The sequence below is a fragment of the Oenanthe melanoleuca genome, chromosome 8 (assembly GCF_029582105.1).
Source record: "Oenanthe melanoleuca isolate GR-GAL-2019-014 chromosome 8, OMel1.0, whole genome shotgun sequence".
Classification (NCBI taxonomy): domain Eukaryota; kingdom Metazoa; phylum Chordata; class Aves; order Passeriformes; family Muscicapidae; genus Oenanthe; species Oenanthe melanoleuca.
This window is the reverse complement of record NC_079342.1, coordinates 20,856,198-20,870,725: the sequence shown is the minus strand read 5'-3', so window position 1 is coordinate 20,870,725 and position 14,528 is coordinate 20,856,198. Positions and strand designations below refer to the sequence as shown.

At 41.7% G+C, this 14,528-nt stretch overlaps 1 protein-coding gene across 2 annotated transcripts in view; it reads right to left on the bottom strand.

The window, feature by feature from the left end:
* Positions 1-13,973, bottom strand: part of ELAVL4 (ELAV like RNA binding protein 4) — a 79,365-nt gene extending 65,392 nt beyond the window's left edge. The window contains exon 1 of one of the 2 annotated variants that reach the window (XM_056497984.1): positions 13,942-13,973. In XM_056497984.1, coding sequence (XP_056353959.1) covers positions 13,942-13,959 — 18 coding nt within the window. In that variant the 5' untranslated portion in view covers positions 13,960-13,973. The remainder of the gene's footprint in view (positions 1-13,941) is intronic. The other variant, XM_056497986.1, reaches the window with a different exon arrangement.
* Between the last annotated feature and the right edge of the window lie 555 nt (positions 13,974-14,528).

Here is a 14,528-nt window from a genome sequence, read left to right as displayed (position 1 = left end):
GATGGATCTCGTGTACAAAATGATTTAATAAAGATAACAGGCAAAGAAAGGACATTACACAATGCAAGCACCCGGGCTTGTCCTATGCAGTAATTCAAGAACCTCTGCGGAAACAGCCTCCAGTTCAAGATACCACATCAACACTGTCTTCAGCAACACTGAGCTCACACAGTCCTTTCATCAGAAAATCTCATAATAATTTAAAATATCCCCCATCACCTATAACCCCATGCAAATGCACTGCATAGCTAACTAAAAAAGAGTACTAGGAGAAAACAGGAACATGAAGGTGTGCAAACCCCTTATAAATATACACAGAGAAAAAAATTTACTAATTTAAAACCATCCATGAAATTACAAGAAACTGAAAAACTAAACATATAATTCATGTGATGCTGACAGTCACAAACTCAGAGGAGAAAGCTAAAGCAGACTTGTTCATGGCATCTAACCCAAAGCCAGATTTTAGTGAAGGGAACAGAGAAGAAAGAAAAGAAAAAAAGAAATCAGCCCAATTAAGCTGACTGCCCTTTGCTGTACATGTGTGCAAGGACTAGGGGGAAGAGGGAAAAACAATGGCTAAACAGGTTATTTACTTATACAACAAGGTTTCTTTTTCCACTGTTACTTGAACAGCCTACAATTAAGTGTATCTATACATAATTTGTTTAGCTACTGAGTAATTAAAAAAAAAAAAACAGCAAAATAAAACACCTTACCAACTGCCCTGTGGAAATCCAGCAGGAGTGGGTAATTGAGACTTACCTTGCATGACACTGAAAATGCTTTTCAGGCTCTTAAAGGTTAGTGAATTAATGTATTTGATGAAACAGTCATATTTTTAAGGTTTCACTGCAAAATACGTAAGTTGTGATAACTGAACACTAGCCATATAAAAAAAGAAATACCATACAATTTCTGAGAAAACAGTAGATGAAAAAGATGACTGACATAGTGTTGGCTATTATTAGTTTTTTATTTGATGATCCACTCAGAAACACAGGAACCTGTCCCTGCCTCCTGTCCTGCCCCTGCTGTGGAACCCACTGACAAGCTGTACAAGCTCTGCTGCCAATGAAATGATCTGTGTGGTGCGATGAAATTCCTCCTGATGCTGAGATGAAATATAACACAGCTACCTGGAAAAAGCATCACCTTTTGGATCTGAACCCAGAAAAGAGAAAAGGAAAAAAAGAAAAATCAAGAGTAGTCAGAAATCTAGCTCCTTAAAGAGCTAGACACTAGATGCAAAACAAGACAGAAAGCCTTCCTAAATACTTACAGCCCTAAATGAGGAATTTAGATGCACAAAGCTTAGGCAAGTAGTCACAGTTCCCACAGAAATCACACTTCAGCTGCTTTTGCACAAATATGCTATTTAACATTGCTTGCCCACTTTCTTTTTCATGCCTTATGAGATGTGTAATTTGGATGCTGCATAGCTGCTCTAAGTATCACATGCCAATTTTCCAAAGATGTGTGTATTTGCAAACCCCACTGTGGATACTTATGTTTGAACGCCAGGAGACTGGAACAAAACTCTCCAGGGCACAGCAGAGCACAGAGGTAACAAAATGAATAGATGTAAGTAGCTCTGATGGTGAGAGAAGCCTCAGCAGTGATAGGATCCACATCCTCAAATCCACAACTGGAAGGTGGGCAGCCACATAAATTTAGGTGTGCGTGTGTGCCAGTGAACAGCCTCAGCAAAGGACTCCTGTGACTGTCAGGGCACAGGCCAGCCAGGGAAGGGGGCCAGCAGCTCTGCTACAGTGCAGGAAGGGTTTGGAGAATATGATTCAGCACCTTCCCAGCAAGTCTGAAGGCCAGCAATGCCCTTGGCTCCACACTCGTCTCCCAGCTGAGCTGCTGCTCTGCAACACAGAGCATCCACTCGGTCCCAGTATGTCCTGCCTGGCCAATTTTCTGTACATTTTAAAGAACCCACTGCCAGCACTGCAAGACTGAAAAGCAAAAGGCAGCATACACTGCAGGTAAACATGTTAACACAGCAGTAAGGTAGCAGTAATTCTTTCTCCCCTTTCCAGTTCTTTTCCTTTTGGCTCAGGAATATAGATTTTAATGCCTCCAGTCCCCTGATTTTGCTTTCCTCCTTTTAAATTCAGAGATACTAAAAGTTGTATGCGACAGACATCCTAAATCCTACAGCTTGCTTTCCTATCACTACAAGCAGGACTCAATCCTACCTACAGGGAAAGTTAAAACATTTCTACACTGCTGTCAATTTTGTATAATACAGTTAGCAAAGTTTCAGCTGAGCACAAATGAAGATGTTTTCAAAGATTTATGACTGCATTTTTAAAATGTATTTACTTGTAAATAATGAAAGGAGCTAGACACTGAAGAACTCCAGACTTACCAGGGAGATTTACATGAGTTCAGCCATTTTTAATGTGCCTATGTATAAGCACAAAAACCTTCATAAAAAATGTGAACAGGGTCTTTCAACCAGCACTGCCTAATTTTAGAACAGCTGATGGATTTGCTTTAAGCCCATCTGTAATACAGTGTGCTATACACCTTGCACTCAGGCCAAATAATATCAATAACAAGAACAAAGATAAAAAGCTGAAAGGGGATTAATGGGCTGATGTTTCCAAGCTTTGAGACAGTGATCAGAAAGAGATGTGGGGAAGAGTGCGAGGTGGCTGGATCAGAAGAGAGGTACAGGAGGAATCAAAGGAGACCTGTGAACAGCATGCAGAAGGGTTATGTCTCCTGCAACTTGCAGCTACACAGGAAGGCTGCAGAACCAAGGAACATACAAAAAAGAATAAAGACAATAAAAAGTGTCAAGAGCAATTAATTGTCCAAATTACTTCTTGTAAAAGCAGCTGGACATACATAGAGTATTTTAGTAGCAGCAGGCAGAAGGTAAATAAGTATTACAATTTCATACATTAAAAAAAGACAATCCTCAGTCATTTCCAGGTAAACCCTTTCATGCAACCTATCCCCAAATCAAGGATGCTGGAGAGGAGAAAAAGTTTAAAATGGCTTTACTGCAGAAACCAAGCTTACCTCATGCTCCAAAGCTTACACCTGTATCTACAAATGCCAGGACTTTCAAGAAGCTTCCTGTGCACATCTGTTTTATTTTACCCCTTAAGAAATAAAGGTAAGCTGCCTTAATAAGGTACCCAAATTTCAGAGATAAACAGCTCCCTCATTAACATGGCTCACACAAGTCTTCAGTGTATAATTTAGATTACAGAAATTAGAATTTTCTAATAAGGAAAACAAGGTGAAATACAGAGAGGATAATGGGCATAAAAACCAAAACTGATGCAGTATTTAAGACAAGAGCAATGCCAACACTGAACTTTGCATACTGACAAAAAAAGGAGGGAGAGGCTAAAGAAAGACAACTGAAAGAAATAATCTGCAGCTCCTCTTCTTGCCCTCTAGAGTTCCTGGAGCTCATCTCTTGGGATCAGGATGCCTCTAATTTACCTATCCAGTTCTCAGATTTTCTTGTGGATTTATGGTTTGCTTTAAACTTCTCTTTGCAAAGTGTGACATATCTTAACAGATGATTTTTAGCTTCCTTTAAAGTAGGGCAGATGAACAATGGGTATTTTTAATACTGTCCTTTCAAAAAAAAGAAAAAACCTAAAAATATGCTAGTAGGTATAAAAGTAGTTCTGCAGGCTAAACTTCCTAATAAATAACTTTGGGCTACAATTACCTAGCAATAGATATTTGGTGCTTGGGTTTCAAGGGATTTGTGCAGCCCAGCTGGAGAAGTTGGCAGCTTGGCACCCAAGAGTGAGTTCACTTCTGTGCTGAACTGCCTCTTCCACAGCCATAGCTGTTTTATTTTTTCATTAAACAGGCAGGTATAAGGTAAGAACCCACAGCAGCCAGGCAGCTTGTGGTTTCTCCAGTCTGTGTAGAAAAGCTGTGTGTGAAAGGATAAGCTTGACCAGCCCTAGAGGTCAGTGTGGATGAGTGTACCTCACCCCAGGTCACCCAGCTGCTGCTCTCTCCAGCCCTTTGTACACGAAGTTCTAGGAAATTGGCACTTCCAAGGCACAGTTCATCTGTCCTGCTCTACAAATCTCTGAGAGAAAGATAAATCATGTTCTTCTTCACTGGCTGCACACTAAGGAGGTCTCCACCAGGGGAGCCTTGCTCCAGCAGGAAGTCCACCTCTGGTCAGACCAATCCCACCAAGGGTTTACCAGGTGACCAAGGCAGGTGGTCTCCAGCTGACCCTCACCTAAATGAGGTTTGTCCACACTGGGGTCTCTTAACACCAATCTTTGCTATAACTCAGCATAGCTGTTCAGAAGTACAAGTACTTCAGTGAGTAGTGATTCAAGCAAGGCAAGTTTAGCACAGACCCACACCCAAGGCCAATACTCAGTGCATCCATAACAGCTACACAAAGCAAATCCTGCACAACTACATTGGTCTGTACATGGAAAAAGCCTAACATCTTTGGAAGCATGTAAACAACTTATCAAAAGGAAAAAAAAACAACAAAGTTTATTTCATGAACTCTGGGCTAGATAATCTTGCTTTCATAACAGAAGCTTTGATTCTGGACCTCCAAACAGCAAAGGCTCAAGAAAAAAAAAAAAAAGGGTTCTAGTACATCCAATTTATGACTGTTGGGAAAAGCAACAATCACATCAAAACAGCTGCTCTGAAAACCTATCCAGCTACAGGCCATCACCCTGCAGTTTAAGAATATTTCACTCCATTGCCTGAACACATTTATATTCTTCCAGGCAGTTTTCCTGATGTTTTATAAGGATTCCCTAATGCAACAACAAACGATCTTTCTTTTAATAGTATCACTGGATGCGTTGTAACCTGCACCTAGGGACACCCTGCTCTGCTCAGATAAAACTTAATTGTTCTTCTGACATCGTACAATGAAGGAACTTTAAACTCACATAATAAACTGAACAGCCCTATTTTTAACATTTTCCATAGCCCCAATGCTGAAAAAAACTTGCTTAAAAATGTTCCAAGCAAGCAGATAACCAACATAGACCTAGTGTGCAAAAAAAAAAAAAAAATTTAAAAGGTGTCGAATAAAGTATAAGATTTTATTCTGCTGTGGTAGAGGGTCCTACTTCTATGGGTAAAGGAAAGCCAGATATCAGTGATGCTGTGGAACATTTCACAAAGAATTTCAATTGCTGGCAACAAATTGCAAAATCCCTCCAGCATATCTTCAGACTACTTCCACAATTTTGTGCTTTCTGCCAAAGTCACAGGGCAGTATAGGTGCACACCATAAAATTCTGTGGTTTGGTAGTAGAAATTTCAGCTCGTGACCTTTGAGGTTAATGGTGCTATTTAAATTTAAGACACAATGAAGCTATTAACCAATTACTCCCACTGACCTCACTGTTAACTGGAAGACTGTCAACACAGAGAATGAGGCCAATTATTTAGGAGCTATCATCTGTTCAGGAAGCCACCCTCTTAGGCTGGTTGGGAGCCTATCCCAGGCTGGAGGACGATGACATGGCTTTATCCATTCCTGCTGTTGTCACTTCTCAGCTGCCACATGGGCACAAAGACTTCGATGCTTAGGAAACTCCTACCAGCACAGAACATTCCTCAGCAACCTGGCTGACTTGACACACACAAAGGTTCTCTTTGCACTGGCGTCAGTCAGTATGTTCAAGACTCCAGCCATCACCATCAGAGAGCCTCCCATTCACAGGGCCTGCACCCACAACACCAGGTATGAACACTGCCATGATAAGAATTGCAGCTCTGCACATGCTGCTGACAGATGCAGAATTCCCTCCAGTAATGAACTCCCTGAATTTCATCACTTGCTGTTCCATGTGGAAAGCAGAGCCAACCTCTCCTTCTGTATCATTAGGATCATAACAGTAATTTATTAAAAAAATCTGTCAAAACTAGATGCTATTGCACATTTCATAAGCTTTTAAGTAATGAATGAAGGAAAAAAAACATCTCACAGATACAGTCACATCAACTATGCAAATCAAAATAAGACCAGATACTAAAAATGAATGTTGGGAAAAAAACAACATGTAAGTGCATACAGTAAAATCTTGCTCCAAATGCTTCCACAAGACCCAGATAGAAATAATTTTAAAAACACTGCAATCAGGCTTAATGGAGGCTTTACTTGATTCATCTATTTAAGAATCCAGAAAAAACCCCTCATAATTTCTAAGCAAGAGACTGCTTGTAAGATTCAGATTAAGAAGAACAGGCCAGATGCTCCAGTGCACCAAATTTGCTTATCAGCATTTTTCTATCCTGCCCACAAACTCAGCCTCACTATTCTGTGAAAAGACAACTGCTGGGCATCAGAGCTGACAGGTTACCAGAACAGAGGGGGGGAAAAAAACAAAAACCACCACATCAGCCAATGACATTGCCATACTGCAAGAAGATCCCAAATGTGTTGTTCAACACCACAAAAAGCAACATAACCTGGCAAAATTTCAAACAGGTTTCCAGTAGAGTGACCTGCAGAGAGCAGCATGAGATTCAGGGAGTCAGGCAAGGAAGAAGAGCTGGGAGCATGGCACTGCCATGGACTCCCAGGGCTGAGTGCCCTGATGGGTTCCATCTGCAGCCCCCACCACCACTCCCAGCCCAGGTGCTTCATTTAAACTCAGGGCTCAGGCACAGAGGGCAAAACTCTGGCTTTTCAGTTTCCAAGTAGATCATTTTACTATTGAGAAAGCATATGGAAAACCAGACAATGGTTGCATAGCTTCAGCTCTAATCTCTAATCAATACTGTATCTCAGGTTGGGATTTTCACCAGTCAGACACTTGCAGGGTAACACTAGTAGGAAGCACAGAGAAGCACACCAAAAGTGAGTGTCTGTACCACACAGGGCATCCAGTACTACAGATGATTTAACTCCGTGGTTCTGTGAAGTGTAGTTAGTTCTGGGTGTTAATAACCCTGATTCAGAACTGTTCAGCAATGTACTCTCATTAGCCAGACCATCTGTGTAAAGGGAACAACCTACGCTGTCACAGCACACAGAGCCTGGGGCTGACCTTAATATCTTCCCCCACATACCAGCAGAGGACAAGAGGAGAGAAATCTGGCATCAGTTTGTCTTTACTGCTGCCAGAGGAAGATATCTGGGCTGGAGAGGAAGTTTCTCACCTCTTCAGTCACTCTGCCAGCTGTGGCAAATGCAAAGTGGCAACTGCTCTTCCTCCTAAGGTCCCACTGGTGAAGTGGGAAATTTGGCTGTCCTATTATGACAGGGTAAGTCCAGTTTAGATATCACAGGACTCTGACTTATTGGGAAAGAGAGGCATCACAGATCATGTGAAACAGTAAAACATTCTGACATTTTTCAGTCAGTGTAAATTACCTGAGGAACTGAAAAGTGCCCAGCATGATGTAGAATTGCATTCCAAATATAAAGTATTTGTTGTTTCCTGCTCCTTCCTCCGTATCATACACCTGCTAAGACAAGCTGCCTGGTGGACATTCCTGGAGGCTCTTCCTACCTGCACAGACATCTGAGATCCTTGAGCTGATTCCTACAGGAGCAGCCTACACAGAAAATTGATGCAGATCAGAGGGAGTACAGGACAGTAAGGATACATCCCAGGCCTGAAACATGCAGCAGACACCTTTAAGCATGCTGAGGTTTAGTCCTCTCTTTCTAGGCACACCATTGTTCCAGAAACTGCTTTTCTGGCCAACAAATATGCTTCCTCCTCAGAACAGAAAACATGCAAAACAAACCATTCAGACCAAATCTGCTTAACACACTACTTCCTTCCAGAAATGCCATTTTTTTCCTTCTCTACCAATCTCTTTTCATCTTTGATTCCTTCCCTGCTTTCATCTATTGCATTTATTAACTTGCTCTGACTGGTGCCATGTCCAAGGAGAGCTGCAGAGAGCAAACCTGGTGCTATTGCGTGCTCTCTGCTGCTGAGAGAGCCCAAGAAGAGCTCCAGTGAGCCCAGTGCAAACCACACTGTGGAGCCCCAAGTGAGAGGGATTTGAACGACTCTTCCAAGACATAATTAAAGCTGATGTTTTCTTCAGAGCAGTGGAATTCAGCAGTGAGTACATTAACAGAAAGCTTGGTCTTGTGAACACCAACAGGCATCTCAATTCAACCAAAAGTAAATTGTCTGGATTATGAGATGTTACCCAGGATGCCAGTAAGTGTATACAAAGTGCTTTATCTCTTATCATGGCATGGCAGAAATCATCTCCCACACATTAAGGCTGCTAGCAGGAACCTTGTCCTGTGGAAACAATGCTTTTCTGAGGCTTCAGCATGCAGTTCTGCTGCTGTGCAATTCCCTTCTAAGAGATGAGATCAAATTAAGACCCTTATTGGACATCTGATTTAACAAAACCTGTGGTAGTTTAACATCTTTGAAAATTGCACCTTTCTGCTCCCTATTGAAGACTTGTGGGTTAGAAATCTATTAAGCAAGGAATACATGAACAACAGACAAGCAGGGTAGAGAAAGAACTTCTCTTGAAAAACTAGGAGCATAATGAAACAGAAGTTATTTCAAATCAGAAATACTTGAATGAGGACCAACAATAAAAACAGGTTGACTGACCTGGATACAGGAGTCTGTATCAGATCAGCTTTGCATCACATCAGCTTAACAGGAAAGTTTCCCTTTTAACATACAAAGCTCCTCCAATAGAAGTTGTTCCTTTTAAACAAGATTCATTTTTACATACCTTTGACAATTTAGGGTTCTACATAAGCAATGAGCAACAGCTTGGCAAAAGGTGACTTTACATGGGCTACTGCAACTAAAGAAACTGGCATGTCAAAAATGACTTGAGATATTAAAATTCATTAAAAGACACTCAGAATTATGAATTTGTAAGAAAGAGTAAATACAAATGATATATAGTAGACATTGTCAGGAAGCTCAGGAAATCCACTGTTTATATATTGGACATAAGAAAACACTGCCAGGTAGGTATTTTACAGCAAGTGACTATGCCTAACTGAAAAAGGCCAAAAAAACAAGGGAAAACAACAGCAAGATGCAATGACTTCAGCTACACAAAGACTCTTTAGCTATACATTGCATGAAAATATGGAGGACAATGGTTCAAATAAAGTCAACTGTGTTGGAAATAGTGCATGAAATCCCAGAAGTGATAAAACTACTAGTCAGTGAAGAAAATGAAAGGAACCAAGTGGAAGAAATCAATCAAGAAGAAAAAGTAAGCTTTTTTTTTTAAATAAAGTCAGGCAAGGGGCCAGAGAACATAGATGGACACGCATGCAAAAAAAACCCCCAAAACAACAGAAAAGTAGCTCTAAGTACAGCAAGTGATACATTTGATAATAAACTAGGAAGCTCCAAACTAAGGAATGACAGCAAGCAGTGAGGGGTGAAAATTTTTCTTGTGCTGGGAAAAAACCCACCTTCTAATGCAAATGGATGAGCTGATTAACAAAGCTTGCAGAGCCTGTTGTGAAAGACGGGTGAATGGAGAGAACCCGAGGGAGACACTAAGAGCATGTAAACCAAATCAGGGAGCAGCTGACTGCATTCAGAGGGAAGAGGCTGTAGGAGCACTCAGAAACACGAAAACAAGAATATGACCTAGGCTGCATGAAGCACCAGTAAACACACTGAAGTGGAGGGCAACAGGAGGCATCTGTTCAGTGTGTTCTTAGACTGCAGAAGTGTCAGCAGTTTTACAAATACCACCATTTATTATTAGTAGTTTTTATAACCAGGGGGAAGCACCAGAATGCTTATTTTTACTGAAGTCATACAAAACCCACAGAGAAACGACACTTGTTTTTCAGCACTAAAAACCCAACTGTTGAAAGGTGAGAACTCTCCTTAATTTATGGAAATCCCAAACCCAATCTCCCATGCATTAACTTGAAATCTTTATGGAAACAAAGGCTGCATATTTTGTCTATTGTAAGGATACTGAAGTACTTTTTTTTCTAAAATAGTTTACTATGTCAATGAAATTGCAGATGCTTCTGTGCACTTCAGGGACTTCAAACATTGCATCAATTATCTGAATAAGTAATGAAAAGACATTGTGAATAAAATGGTTCACCAAGCCTGGTTCACAAGTCAATTGCTTTCTGAATCCAGTTATATACTGTAATATTTGACATGTTATTTCTTTTTACAAGAGGTTAAGAGTTTTCTGTGCTTCTATGCTACACTTGCTGCAGAGTTTGGAGAGGAAAAAAAACAGACAAAACAATGAAAGACTGCAAGAAGGACAACACACTTTTAGATTCTCCACTACAACCCTCTTTTCACACAAAACAAAACAAAACAAAGAAGGTCACTGAAACCAGAACTTTGAAGTCCAACCAAGTGAGAAACATTAAAATCCCCTAGCAGATTGCTTATCATTATAGCCCAATCTAATACTTTAAAATTCCACCCTTGACAAACTGGACTAGGTGACAGTAGAACATGCAATGTCAGTTTGTTGAGCTCTCGTTTCCAGAGAGTGTCTTTCTGGCACCTGGAAACAGAGCAAGCATAAGGCTGATTATCATTTCCATAACCCCCAAGGAAAACTATCGTGCAAGATGTTTGAGTAAGAGCAGTGCTGTTCGAAAGCAGCATTCATAAACAGAACAAAGACTAAACAAAAGGCTAAACAAGTACATCACAATTAACAACTACCACCAAACTTTTAATTAAGATATGTAAGAAAAATCAAGGAGAGCTAATTAAAAAGACACCAGTGAATATGCTTTCTTAGAAAAATCTGAATTCGTATCATGAGGTAAACAGGCTAATTAGAAGTGACCACAATTATTCTGTCACTGTTACTGAGTTTAGTCATGATTTTTTAGCTTGCTCTTTAATCCTACACCTTGTTTGAACTCTTCTGTTGTTTGAATGCAGGATTCTTCCATCAAGTGAAGAAAATACCAGAGATTTAACTCTGTATGGCAGGCAAGTTGTCATTAGTTTTGAGACACTTTTCTGCCTAGGACAGTATCACTATTGCAGGGCCAAAGTTATAATTATTATACACTCCCCCCATTAATCCAGAACAAATCCACAGTTACTACAAATGGATCCTGCTAAAACTGCCACATCAATAATGCTACACTCCACATGTTTTTCTTTTATCCAGGCAGCTAGACCAGTATAAGAATATGATGCTGTTTCTCACAGATTTTACTGTTAGAGGTATCAACTTCCCTTAGGGCCAGAAAGCAGTTACAGATAATAGGAATCTAACTGGCAATATTAAGGTTTCACTTCTCTCCTCTTATATACTACCCTTTCATGAAAATACATCCATTCTCATTACTTTTGCCATTCTTCAAAACTGTTACTAGGCTGATTTGAACAGTAACAGTTAATGCTGATAGAAACAAGCAAAGAAAAACGCTGACACAACCTGGAGTTATTTAAGAACTTATTTGCTACACATCTATTTCCACAAAATTAATAAAAAGTTGCTGACTCCCAGCTGTAAAAACCACAAGTATACCTAGACAAAGTAAAACTGGGTAAAAAAGGAATTCCCACCCACAGTCCAGAATGCAAACAGCAAAGTGACTTGCAATTAACAACTTCTGCCCCTCCCCTACCGTGCTGGCACAAAACCCAACACTCCACTGGGATACATGTTAACTCTTTGTGATTAACAACCTGGGAACCATCTTCCAGGTTATTTCTACACCTACACAGAAGCCAAATTCCAGTTTTTTAAAAAAATACTCTTACATTTAGGAGAGGTCTACGGCCTCCTAAAATTCTGTTCTGATATATCACTATACACTAATAAGGTAACCCTTAAACTATCCAGGAAGATTTGGCTGACCACAACAGCACCTTTCTCACTCCACATTTAAAAGTTCTAGGCAATTGCTGTCCTGCCTGTAGCTTTCTGACTTATGGCTGTAGGCTGTCACTTTCCCCCCCTTTCATAAAACCAGTAAAGCAGTCTTCTCTTAACTAAAGACACAGTACATATCTTCCTTGAAAGTCAATAATTTTAAATTTGTAAATTTCAAGTGTTTCCTCCACATTGAGACAAAAATAACAAGTTCTTCCTACATATGACTAAAAAAAATATAAAAAATTAGCTGTGTTTCAAAACCCCTTTAAAATTTAGATAAAAATACATATGCCTGTGCCAGGTAACTCACCAGCAGTGCTGAAATGGGATGGAATCTCCATTTCCTCAGACTATTTCCAGGCTTCTTTACTGCCAAAGCTAGACAAGCACTTTCTCCCTAGTCTACATTTTTCTGTTCAATAGGTGGAATAAAGTAAAAGGCTTATTTCTGTGCAAAAGCTTCTTCCCCTGCATAGCAATAAGCCTCACATTGTAATTGATTTTTTTTTTAAGTGTCATTTAAATTATTTTGGTATGATTTATCTTTCCTTACTTTTTCCTAAAACATCTCAGAATATTAACAAGGAAATAAATGTAGTAATACTCTAACATCTTCAAACATTACCTAATTTAAAAATCTAATTTACTTTCCATCATTTAGGCTTCCTTACTATTTCGGATGTCACTCAGTGTGGATAGTAAAATTAGACTATCAATTTCATTTTTGCTTTGAATGCATTGCAGGCTCTGCTTCTCAATCACTAGAACTTTCTTGTTTAAGGTTTCCAATATTGTTCTGGAATTTTTGAATTAAAAAACAGGGGGAACTGTTGCTTTGTTTTTATTAAAATAGCTCTCAACTGCTCTCACTGGCCCATCTTACAAGAAAAGGCCGAGTGCTGGCATAAAACCAAGCCTCCAATATACCTGTTAAATAATATTCAGTGGTCCTCTATTAATACAAGGAGATAATAAAAGTCTTAAATAGCACTGAGGGTGCCACTGGATACAACGACCTTCCAATGACGCCAGTGGGAGACCTACTTAAGAACCAATAAACAAATTGAGCAAGTGATGCAATATGAGCTGTCCTGCTCTTGCTTTGGTGAAATTTAAAAGATGATTTATCACTGTAGGCAGCCTTACTGCCAGCCAGCCTCCACAACCAGTGAGTCTTACTCAAGGCGTGCCATTGCACTGAAAAAGAACTCCAAGAAAATATTTAGGGAAATCTATATTCTTTAACACAAATGTTCATTGCTAGAAGTTGCTTTAGGAATTGTTTTTTTTAATATATGGGATAACAAATGAACAGAAATTTAAACTCTAACCCTGCCAAGCTTTTAACACCTGGTAATATTTCATATACCATCAGCCTGGTGCAGGGGAAAAAAACCCCACTGTCGGCACAAACCCAACGCTAACTTCCAGAGTAACTATTAGACAATTAGGCAAAACTACACAGCCATGGGTAATGACTTTAATTAAAAACGCCTTAATTGTACTCATCACAGTAAACGGGACTGAGCCTGGAACTGGCATATGCGTCACAGAGTAACACAGGTAGAGAAACAAGGAGAGGCAATGGAAGGTGAAAAGGCACGGGAAGGTGAAAAGGCCGAACAGGGGCAGAAGGCACCCACGGACACGGGCAGAAGGCACCCACGGACACGGGCACCCCCAGGCTCGGACACCGGCAGCACCAGCGCCCGGATCCCACCCCATCGGATCCCCCCGGTTCCGCTGCCCGGCGGCCACAGCCCGCAAGCCCCCGATGGATAAATGTTCCTTCTAAAACCTCTTCATTTTGGAAACACAGTGCAAAATTACTTTTTTGTTCTTGCTTTAAAAAAAAAAAAAAAAAAAAAAAAAAACCCAAAAAAAAGCCTTTCTTTAGAAGCGCAACGAACGCGGACGCTATCACCCAAACCCGTGCGAGCGCACCGCGGCCCCGCTCCCGGCGGCACTCGACGGCCCGGGGGCGGATTCACCGCGTGCAGCGGGGGAGAGGGAGGTTTAACCTCCGCTCCCGGGAGAAGGGAGAAGGCGGCCAGGCCCCCGCGGCCCGTCCCCCCGCGGCTCCGGCCCCGGCCCGGGCGCTCCGCTCACCGCGCTCCGGCCGCGCATCTTCCGCCGCCGCGGGGCAGCCGCCGGGGGGGCGCGCGGCCGCACGTGGCGCTGGCGCCTACGGGGTCTCCCGCGCCGCCGGGCGGGGCGCTAGGCAGCGGCGTGAGGCGGCGCCGCCGCCATGTTCGGGCGGCAGCGCTCGAGGGGCCGCGGCGGGCGGCGCGGGGAGCGCATTGAGGCGCACGGAACCGGCGGCAGCTGTGCGGGGCGCGGGGTGCCGGGAGGGCACAGCCGGAGCCGGGGTAACGCACCCAGGAGGGTCCGCACGGCTCCGCTCCCTCCCAGGTGTGGGAATGGAAATCAGTGAAGCGCGGCGGGCGGGGTGAGGTTTGTGCTGTCCCCACCTTGCAGGTGCTTCCCCCTGTCTCTGACTGGGTCTCTGACCCTCGGCTGTAAAGATGAGGAAGAATTCTGAGTAGGTTAAAAAGCCTCTTTTTCAATCGCCGCTCAAGGAAAGGATAAGATGATGTGACACAAATGTATGATCGTGTGCCACAAATAGAACATTGTGGGAAGCTTTTCCTTAGACATAAGCTTTGTCCTATATTTTTTCAAACAGTTTATTTTCT